The sequence below is a fragment of the Condylura cristata genome, unplaced genomic scaffold (assembly GCF_000260355.1).
Source record: "Condylura cristata isolate star-nosed mole 26May11 unplaced genomic scaffold, ConCri1.0 scaffold00023, whole genome shotgun sequence".
Classification (NCBI taxonomy): domain Eukaryota; kingdom Metazoa; phylum Chordata; class Mammalia; order Eulipotyphla; family Talpidae; genus Condylura; species Condylura cristata.
Genome location: NW_004567124.1, coordinates 13,219,631 through 13,230,061, shown reverse-complemented (window position 1 = coordinate 13,230,061; position 10,431 = coordinate 13,219,631). Strand labels below are relative to the sequence as shown.

General features: G+C 45.0%; 1 protein-coding gene across 2 annotated transcripts in view; it reads left to right on the top strand.

The window, feature by feature from the left end:
- The window catches only part of MYZAP (myocardial zonula adherens protein), a 92,148-nt gene that overhangs the window by 9,395 nt on the left and 72,322 nt on the right, over window positions 1–10,431 (top strand). For both annotated transcript variants that reach the window (XM_012728677.1, XM_012728678.1), the window contains exon 2: window positions 3,364–3,450. In XM_012728677.1, coding sequence (XP_012584131.1) covers window positions 3,364–3,450 — 87 coding nt within the window. The remainder of the gene's footprint in view (window positions 1–3,363; window positions 3,451–10,431) is intronic.

Here is a 10,431-nt window from a genome sequence, read left to right as displayed (position 1 = left end):
GCCCAAGCTACAGATTTTTTTTAATCCTTCACAATTGGAAGAAATTTATTACAAAACCAGAAATAAAACTAGGGGAAGACTATTAGGTATTGAACCCTCCGGGGCAGGCGGGAATCGAACTCATGCGGAAGTGGCTTAAGCTTCTCAGTGCTGTGCTTTAACCCGCTGCGCCACCAGGGAGGGCCCAAGTTACTTTTGATAACTACAAATTTCAGAATGATTTCAACCAGTTTAGGTGACCTGAATCAGAAGATTGCCTTCCTCTGGAGGGTCTTGGGTTCCCACTATTGTTGTTGCCTGTCAGCAACTATCTAGTGGAATGGCTTGGTTTCTTTCTGGTCACCATAACTAATGGTGAACTTTGCTGATTTGTTGTCAAGTTACCATATATAAGAGGCAGTGATGGAGAATCAGGTTGTAGCTGACCCTGGAATCACTGGGGCACTAAGCTTGCCCAGAGGAGGATGAGGTTGAAGAGATCTTCAAATCAAAACCAGTGATTGAATGAGCTGGGGTTATTTCATCTAGAGGAAAAGGAGAATCAGCACAGGAGGCCTGTATAGAGAAAGGGGAGTTCCACTGGGGCTCCTGTGTCCGTTAGGTAAGTTCATTATTTGGAAGTTAGAGGTGCCTCGTAGCAAAGTGGGATGTCTTGAGGGGAGGTGACATTATTTGTGGAAGAGCTAAGACATAATGCAGACGTGGGTTCCCTCCTCTGAGCATGGAAACATCCCCCTCAAAGTGGACATTAACCTGCGTGGTACTTTGTTGATGTTGAGGTTCCTGGAAGATTGGACTTCAAATGTCCCATCCTTGTTTTCAAGGCTAAAAGTAGTTTTGTTTATGTCTGCTCTGTGGACCAGGGCAGACCCATCACCCTTCAAACCAAGTTGGGGACCGTATTGGTTTGCTAGGGCTCTTGTAAAAAGTACCATTGGTGGGCCCTCCCTGGTGGCACAGTGGGTTAAAGCACTGCACTAAGAAGCTTAAGCCACTTCTGCATGAGTTCGATTCCCGCCTGCCCCCGAGGCGACCACATGGCGAGGCAGACCTCTCCTGACCCGCCTGCTGCTCCCCTCAGCAGTGTACTTCGTCGATCTGCCTGTTCTGTTCCCCACTCTGTCTCTGGTGAAGCCTCTCACCCTCCACATCTCTGGCCTGTACCCCAGTTCTGTACGAATAAATAAATAAATCTTTAAAAAAAAAAAAGTACCATTGGTGACTAAAACAACAGAATTGTATTGTCTCACAGATCTGAAGCTGAAAATCTGAAATCAGGGTGTCAGCAGGATTGGTTCCCTCTGAGGCCTGTGAGGGAGGAGTCTATTCCTGTTCCCTTTCCTTGACCTACTCACCTGGCATTGTTCCAACATGCACACCTGTCTCTACATTTCCCCTTTTTAAAAGGACATCAATCATTTTGGATGGAGGCCCATTTTAATCTGCTCCCCTCTGTAAAGATTCTATTTCTAGGTAAGGTAACATTATGAGTTGCTGGGGTGAGGACTTCAACATACAAATTTTAGAGGGGTGGACCCATACTGCAAGAAAAACAGCTCTTTACTAAGGCCCATCTCGCTATGGGATGGGTACTCTGGTATCCACCCTCTTTGACCCTCTTTAGACATTTTTTTGTAATGGTAGGATAACTTTAGGCTGGGAACTGTCACAGCAAGACCAGGCTGTGACAATGTAGCATTAAGTCCATTCTTATTGCTGTGTAATGATTACCAACCATCCATTTCCAGAACATTTTCATCTTGGAAACGCGGTATTCATTAAATAAAAACTCCCCACTCCTTCATCTCCTTCGCCTCTGGCGATCTCTTTTTTTTTTTTTTTTTTAATATTTATTTATTTATGCTTACAGAACTGGGGTATAGGCCAGAGGTGTGGTGGGTGAGAAGATTCACCAGAGACAGAGTGGGGAACAGAACAGGCAGATCGAGGAACTACGCTGCTGAGGGGAGCAGTGGGCAGGTCAGGAGAGGTCTGCTGCGCCATGTCTCTCTGGCAGGGGATCAAACTCATGCTGTAGTGGCTTCGGAGAGCTTCATAATGTGGTGCTTTAACCCATTGCGCCACCAGGGAGAGCCTACTTATGGCGATCTTAACATTCAAATTTTCAGCTCTATGTATTCGACTGTTCTATGTACCTCATGTAAATGGAAGCATATAGGATTGGTGTATCACTGGCTTATTTCACTTGCATAGTGTTCTCAAGGTTTATCCATGTGTGTCAATAGCATCTGACAGAATCTCCTTTTTAAAGGCTGTATGTTGCTACAGGAACTTTGTTGCTGCTTTATGGCGGGGAACCCTCTGAGGAACACAACAGTCATGGAGCAAGTTTGCAAGTCAAGACTGCTAATTGAACAGCAGTTCTGTGTCATTCATTGAAAGCGTACAGGCTATTAAAAACTGATCTTGTGACAGTGGTATGAGGAATAAAGTCTGGAGGGTGGGATAGGAATGGGGGACAAAGTCTTACGAGGGACAGGGAAGGGGACATCATGACCATACGTCAAAAGACATTTGCGTCAGCAAAATATTTGATGTTATCACAGGCAGAGTTATCCCAGGACCACCATGGAAGATAGGTGCGTAATCAGGTCAACAGTGGCCTAACAACCCAGCCGGCCTCAGGATAAGGGCTTTTCTTCATAGGTAGTTAAGGAATGTTCTGCTGTGATTTGTAGATAGCAAAGAGATCACAGTTGCTCACGTGTGGCCCACAAAGAGCCAACTCATAAGCACCCACAGCTGGTTGTATTCTATTTTATGTATTGTCACCTTTTATTTACCCATTCCTCTATCAGTTGAGATTTTTGTTTCTTTATTGATGTAACATTCATTTATAACACTGTACATGATTTAGGGGGTGAGGTCCACACCTCCTCAGATGTATGCAGCCATATTACCCCCCCCTTGATGGATATTTTGGTTGTCCTCACCTTTTGCCTATTATGAATAAAGGTACATACATGTGGGCATATAGACTTAAAAATTTTTTTGTTATAAAACATGTACAGTTCTGTTGTAGGAAATTTCAATCTGTAACCAAGTGGAAAATACCCTTATGCCCAGTCACTACTATGTCCCTCTTGCTGTATTTCATCGTCTGGTGTATGAATTAAGGTTGCTGTTATGTAACCTGAGCCATTAACAGTGTTTGAAATCTGTGAAATTGTTCAGTGGTTTCCTTGTTGAGCAGCAGTGTTAACTGCCTGTGTGGGGCCGGGCGGAGTCTCCCAGTGTGATGGGTACAATTCTCTCCATCGCACAGCAGCCCCCGAGAAGCACAAGGTCGTCTAGCTCTTTCTACCCCAAAATGGCTCCTAACTGGCTTTTTCTCTCTCTTAGGCAAATGTCTGCAGATTACGGCTGACTGTACCTCCCGAGGGTCCAGTTTCTGAACAAAGTGAAAAGAAGTTTGAAAGAAAAGAACAAGTAAGCTATCTCTGAGGCCAATCTCTTCCAAGTTCTAATCTTTATATTCTTTTAACCTGTCCCCTCCCATCCCTGCTCGGCTATTCACAGGGCCTGAGTATCAGCAGTCTGTTGATGAAAGGCCCTCTCCGCTTCACCACTCCACCTCCCATCTTCCCAGAAGTCAGGTGGCTTTGCCCACTCTGGCCTCACATCCCTGCTCCAGTTTCTTGCTGAACACTGGCTCTGTGTTGCCTTGAAGCTGTAGGGACATTAGTGACAGGTGCTGTGGCAGGAGACACGTTTTTCTTAAAAGAGCCTGTCCAGTGGAGTCAAAGGGCCCATTGTGAGCTGCTGGCGGAGCCTGAACCTCTCTGAGCAACTGTCCCCAGAAGCCCAAGAGGCTGCCTGGAGTGGAAGAGCCCAGCAGGCCGCCCTGTTGTGGGAAAGGGCACTTGCTGGAGGCAGGAGGTGTTCAGGAGGCATCTTTATGTCACAACTGTGAGAGTTGCTAGGCCATGAAGGTAAGTCTGATCTCATCCCTTGTCTTAGAGGATCTCCCAGTAATCAGGTGAGGCTGACTATAACTGATGATGGGGCAGGTCAAGTATTTGGATCTAGGTGTGTAAGAAGGGCTCTGGGAACATAGGAAGGAAGTCACTTGGGGGTGACAGTAAAAGGATAAGTAGGAGGTCCTGCTCAGCTCTTCGTTTGGTCTTGGACAGCCATTTTGCTCATTCATGAACAATAAGGGATCGTGTCCTGAACCCCAAGCACTGTTGTACACTCTGCAAATAGAGTAGTAAAAAAGCAAGACACGGAGAAATGCCTGACATTCCTAGAATCTGTATTCTAGGAAAAGAGAATGAAAAGTTTTAAAGTATTTTTTACAGAGTTTAGAAGGCAGTCAGTGTTAGTAGAGACAGATAAAGCAAAAGGAGGAGAAAGGAATCCCAGAAGGTAGGTGGTACTTTTTTTTATTGCACACATATTTTATATAAGTATAAAATAAAATAATGCAATTACTTGAGATACAGATGTTGCTGTGGAATTACCCAGTTGTGTGGTCACCAAAAGGAAGCTTTTCACTGACCAGTAAATGTTTGATAATGTCCCTAAATTTACTCTAGGTCTTTGTCTCTCCCTTCTTCCTAAGCCCACAGCAAAGTGTTCCCTGCTAATGCAAATGATTAATGATAGAGAAGGAGGAGGGTGGAAAATGAAGCTATGACTAGAGTCGGGTGAAGAAATGTGAAGTTGCTTATTGGCTTAGAAAGAGAGGAATAGTCCCATTAGAAGGAGCCAAGAAAAATGACCGATTCCAGGGTGGAGCAGGGAAAGAATCAGGTGAGCCCGGGCCTGTGGCTAATAGAAAGCCAGGTAGTGCTCAAAGACCAAGGGATCACAGTGGAGCACCCAGAAGTCGGTGTAATAGGCTCTCTCAGCAAAACTAGAGTGACTGGAGCATCAGAGAGAATAGTGACAACAATGTGTCATAACACATTGAATAATACAGAAAAATTCATGAGCATATCGTAGTACTAATCCAAAGAAAATAAGGACTGGAAAGCTCTTTTTTTATAGAACATCAGCTAATATATCTGGAGAATCTCTCTTCCTATAAATCCCAAATAAGCTCATTAATGGATGCAAAAACTAAATGAAAAGTTATGGGACAGTATGCTCACATGGTCTCAAAATATCAGATTATGTGGTTCTATAAACACAGAAGTGTAAACTGGCAGTCAACATTTCAAACAAGGATCCGTTTTATTATTAGAGTAATGGAATGACTGATATCATATGACTTCTAAGGTGATAGATTAAGAAGCACACATTATTACCCATGTACCATTCATTCCAAACTTATGTAATGAATCTAATTATAAGGAAACAGAAAAATCCAAAACATTAGACACTTTGCCAAACAGTTGCCCAAAAACCATCAATAAATTCAATGTTACTTTAAAAACAGATAAGAATCTAAAGAATCTATTGGAGATAAAAGACTAAAGAGACTGATCATCAAATATAATGTGTGAACCTTGATTAGATCCTGCATCAAAAATAAAATGCCATCTCCGATTGCATACTGATTCAAGAAAGACGGAAGTGTAATCTGACAGTCAGCATTTCAAGCAAGGGTCCACTTTAGTTGGGGTCATTCGTTGTACAATCTTGAACAGGAGTTGTATATCAGATCTTACAGAATAAATGTTACTTTCCTTACTTGTGACAATGGGACTTTGGTTATGAACTATATTTTCAACTTCTCCATAGCTTTGAATGTTGTCTAAAGAAAAACAGAGGAGTAAAAGCTCAACCAGAAAATGTGGGAGTGGTCAGGCTTCAGCTGCTATTCCTGCCATTGATGAGCAGAGCTCTGGGTAGCTGGGCTGGATTTGGGGGTGGGGGTTCCCTCTTCCCTGTTCTTCTCCCAGGGGTGGTGAGAGGATTCACCAGAGACAGAGTGGGGAGCAGAACAGGCCGACTGGTGAAGTACACTGCTGAGGGGAGCAGTGGGCGAGTCAGGAGAGGTCTGCTGCGCCATGTGGGTCACTTCCAGAGCAGGGATCGAACTCACACTGAACTGGTTTTAGTTCTTAATGCTGCACTTTAAACCTCTGCGCCACCAGTGAGGGCCTGGAAGGAGCACTTTTTGAAGGAGGTGGAATGACAGGACAGAAGCTTCGGTGGCTGTCCCTCTGTGCATGCTGGAAGAAATGAGGCATTTGGTCTGCTGAAGGTAGACCCCAGTTGCATACTTTGTAGATACTTATGAAGGGCTTCTGGCTGCCACCAGAGGCAGTTGATCCTGCATGGCCCTGGAAGAAGGCCCTGGCCTTCTTCTCATGGCTGAAGAAGAATCCAGTTCCCAAAGAAAAAGGTGCAGTGTTCTATGTCAAATGAAGTTGGAATTAAAGTTGTGGATCAGTTGCCTGTTTGTCTTGACTTTTGTAGTTTTCCTTGACTGCTTGAGAATGTTATCCTGAATCCTTACAAAATAGGCAAAAGCTGGTGGGAGCCTAAGTTTTCCCACTTCCCTATACCTCTGCACCCCAGGCACCCTCCTGTGGGAGCCTGTGAGCTCTGGGATAGTGGGGCAGAAACCATGGTGGGGAGGGGGGGAGGGCATGTGCCAAGATGCTCCTGGGGTGTTGGGGTGTGTGGGCTAAGTGACCATCTGGGATGTGGTGGTGACTCAATGCAGAAGAACTGGACTAGAGAAGAGGAGGGCAGGGCTGGCTGTTTCCTCAGGACTGAAGTCCTTGGGTGGTGGCAGCACTTGAAGGTGTTGGTGTAACTGTGAGGCAGTTCTGTGTGATTTCGTCATCATGTCCTGGCTGGATTCCTGGGCTTGAGTCAATGGGAACCAGACGTCAGGCTTGAGCTAGGAGCCCCTCAGGGTGTCCCCTCATCTGTAAGGCATTGTAGCCTGCAGACCTGCAAGTTACCAACTCTGGGTAACTCTCCCTGGGAAGATGACACTGACCCTTTCGAGGAGGGGAACAGGAGCTCTGGCCATCCAAGGTTTGGAGCTAACTCAGATTTAGAAACAGAACGATGTAAATGACTTCCGTGACTTCTGATGAAGCAACATTTCTCAGGTGGTGTCCAGGGCCCTGTTAGAACTGCACCCAACTGAGGGCAGGCTGGTCCTTATTATTTGGCAGTTATAGGAGATACTTAATGTATTTTGAGGACCTCCAGTCCCAGATATCATGGGGCAGCTGGCCACACCATAGACTCCACTGCCAGTTGGGCCATTCTTGTGTTCATGATTGTCAAATCATTGGTGAGAGGAGTTACTCACAGTGGAGGGGTGTGGCAAGGGTACAGTCTACCCATCTTTGTGATGGTGTGTTTGGAGACAATTACAAATTACAACAGAGAGAGCGTCTTTTCTTGGAGTTGTGTGATTATGAGGTATGCTGGCAAGGCTTCTCTACCTTAAGGCAGATGCTGTGACTCTGCTGAGCCTTTCTGTCATGGAGGTTATTAGACACTCTGAGACTGTTCTCTGCAGGTCACAGATGAACCCCTAATACTTTGTTTTCCCTGCTACTGTTCCATCTTTAAGTAGATAAAGCAAAGAGTGAATGAGCTAATATATGCCAAGTACCCACCATAGTTTCTCATCAAAAATTCTGATTAGGGGCCCTCCCTGGTAGCAAAGTGGGTTAAAGTATAGCACTGAGAAGCTAAAGCCACTTCAGCATGAGTTCGATCCACATGGTGTGGCAGGCCTCTCCTGACGTGCCTGCTGCTCCCCTCAGCAGTGTACTTCATTGATCTGCCTGTTCTGCTCCCCACTCTGTCTCTGGTGAATCCTCTCACTGCCCCTGCACCTCTGGCCTGTGCCCCAGTTCTGTATGCATAAATAAATAAATCTTAAAAAAAATTCTTATTATGGGTCTCCCTGGTGGTGCAGGGGTTGAAGACAGTGCTATCAGGCTCTTGCCAACCACTGAAGCATGAGTTCAACCCCCGGCTAGAGAGGTGACCCACATGGCACAGCAGACCTCTCCTGTCTTGCCTGTTGCTTCCCTCCCAGTGTATTTCAGTAGATCTGCCTGTTTTGCTCCCCACTCTGTCTCTGATGAATCCTCTCACCCCCCCCGCCACATCTCTGGCCTGTACCCCAGTTCTTTTTTTTTTTTTTAAAGATTTATTTGTTCATACAGAACTGGGGTACAGGCCAGAGATGTGGCGGGGGGAGTGAGAGGATTCAGCAGAGACAGAGTGGAGAGCAGAACAGGCAGATCGACAAAGTACTCTGCTGAGGGGCGCAGCGGGCGGGCCAGGAGAGGTCTGCCACGCCATGTGGTCACCTCCGGGGCAGGCGGGGATTGATTTCATGTGGAAGTGGCTTAAGCTTCTTAGTGCTGTGCTTTAACCCGCTGCGCCACCAGGGAGGGCCCTTGTACCCCAGTTCTTGTATGCCTATTTTATTTTGGAGGTGCAGGGGAGTTCAAAAAAGATAGTTGAAAGGTTTTAAATTTATATCCAATGAGATATTTTAAGATTCTTTAACCAGAGTTTATATTAATGTTACTATTTTTTTTTTTTTTTGCTTTGCATCTGGGATATTCTGTGTTATAAAATAAAATTGATGTGATCTTCACCTTGAAAAAAATCATTTAAACAAATCATCAAAAAAAAAAAAATACTGATTAGCAAGTCAGTGACTACATGCCCTGTCAGTTCCCTTTGCATTCCAAAGCCAGCGACTATTCCACACCTTTCCCACACTGTCGCTCATGGAACCATCCCCCTTCCTGAAACTTCCCATCCTGCATCAACTCCATCCTCCTGGGCTGTGACTGCTGCATCTTTTTTTTTTTAAGTGTCATTATATGTTTTTGCTGTATAAATCAGAGTATCGCTTTGCCCACGACCCAGGCCTCACCTCTGAGAAATGCATCCTTGCATGGTCTGGAGCTGCCTCTCTGGGGAGGATGCCCACCAAACATGGCAGCTTGCTTTTCTGAGTCCTGTCCTGCTGGACCTGGACTGCTCGTTTTCAGTGTCCTTCATGTGGTGTTGTCTTTATACACAGAACACACAGATATCTTATTGTGTATGTGATCATTGTTTTAGTATTTAAAACTATGAAGTCTGGGTCATTATATAAATGGTCAATTCTAGGCTGCATTAAAACTTTGCCTGGCACACAGGAACACTTACTTAAATCATGTTCTCTCTCCTGTTTAGGAGGCTCCCAAGGCATCGCCCATCCCCGCTTCCTGCTTGCCAGTGAAGATGGGCACCTTTGTCTGTCATATTTCTCTCAGAGTCTTTGGGTCCCATATGCTTTCAGGATTCCCTCATGGAATCAGCTTGGAAATGGGGCAGAGACATCAAAAGGGCCACACAAGAGGGCGTGTGAGGGCTTGAGGGGAGATCAGGGAGGGCTGGGGTAGGCAGCTTCCGTGCCCAGGTCCCTGTCCTGAGCCTGACTGCCCCCTTCCCCCAAGAAGACTCCATTTTCCCCTTTCTTCTCATTCCCTTGTTCTCTTTTAGAGCCTGATCCCTTTGTCTAAGACTATTTTTACTAGAATCTCCTTCCTCAAACAACCTACCTGAGAGGTACAGATGAAATGGCAGATGAGGACAAAGGGCCAAAGAAGATGATGATCTCTTTTTAAATAAAATAACTGTATTTTGTTACATACCAAAATAAATGTCAAAATATCAATATTTGGCTGGATTCTGGAGTGGCACTGCTGGCCACAGGCCCTCAGGACTGGTCAGTTCCCCTTGGGTGACAGTCAACTCATCTAAAACCCAGTTGATAACATCTGCCCCCTTCTCCCAAATCTTCCCTGACTAAGTCATGCTTCTGTAATTGTCCCTTCTTTCAACTTTCTCCTGCTAATCATTCTACATATGGATATATCTGTATTTCTGCAAAATTCACACACATATATACATATATATACACACATACACACATACATATAGATACATATATACATACACACATACATATATACACACATGTATATGTATACACACACATATACATATAGACTCTGGGGACACAAGACACCTCAAGTCTCTTCCTTGCAGAAGAGCAGACACTTAATTCCTATTGATTATGGCGATTCAGTTTTGTATTCAAACCTGGGGCTGTCAAAACAAAATGCTATAAACTGGGTGACTTAAACAACAAAAATTTATTAGCTGAGAGTTTCGGAGCTAGAAGTATGGGATCGAAGGTTGCAGGCAACAGAGCCACCACGCTTTCCCTGAAGATTCTAGAGGAGGCTTCTTCCTGGCCTCTGCCTCTCCTGGATTCCCACCAAACCTTGAGCTGTGGTGGCAAGACTAAACTCACGTGGTGTTCTCTGTGTCCAAAGTTTTCCCTTTTCAGAAGGACACTTGTTATACTGGAGTAGGGTCCATTCTAATGACCCCATTTTAACTTGACCCTATTTCTAAGTAAGGCCAGATACTGGAGTACTTGGGGTAAGCACTGATTCCAGTATCAGTTTTTAC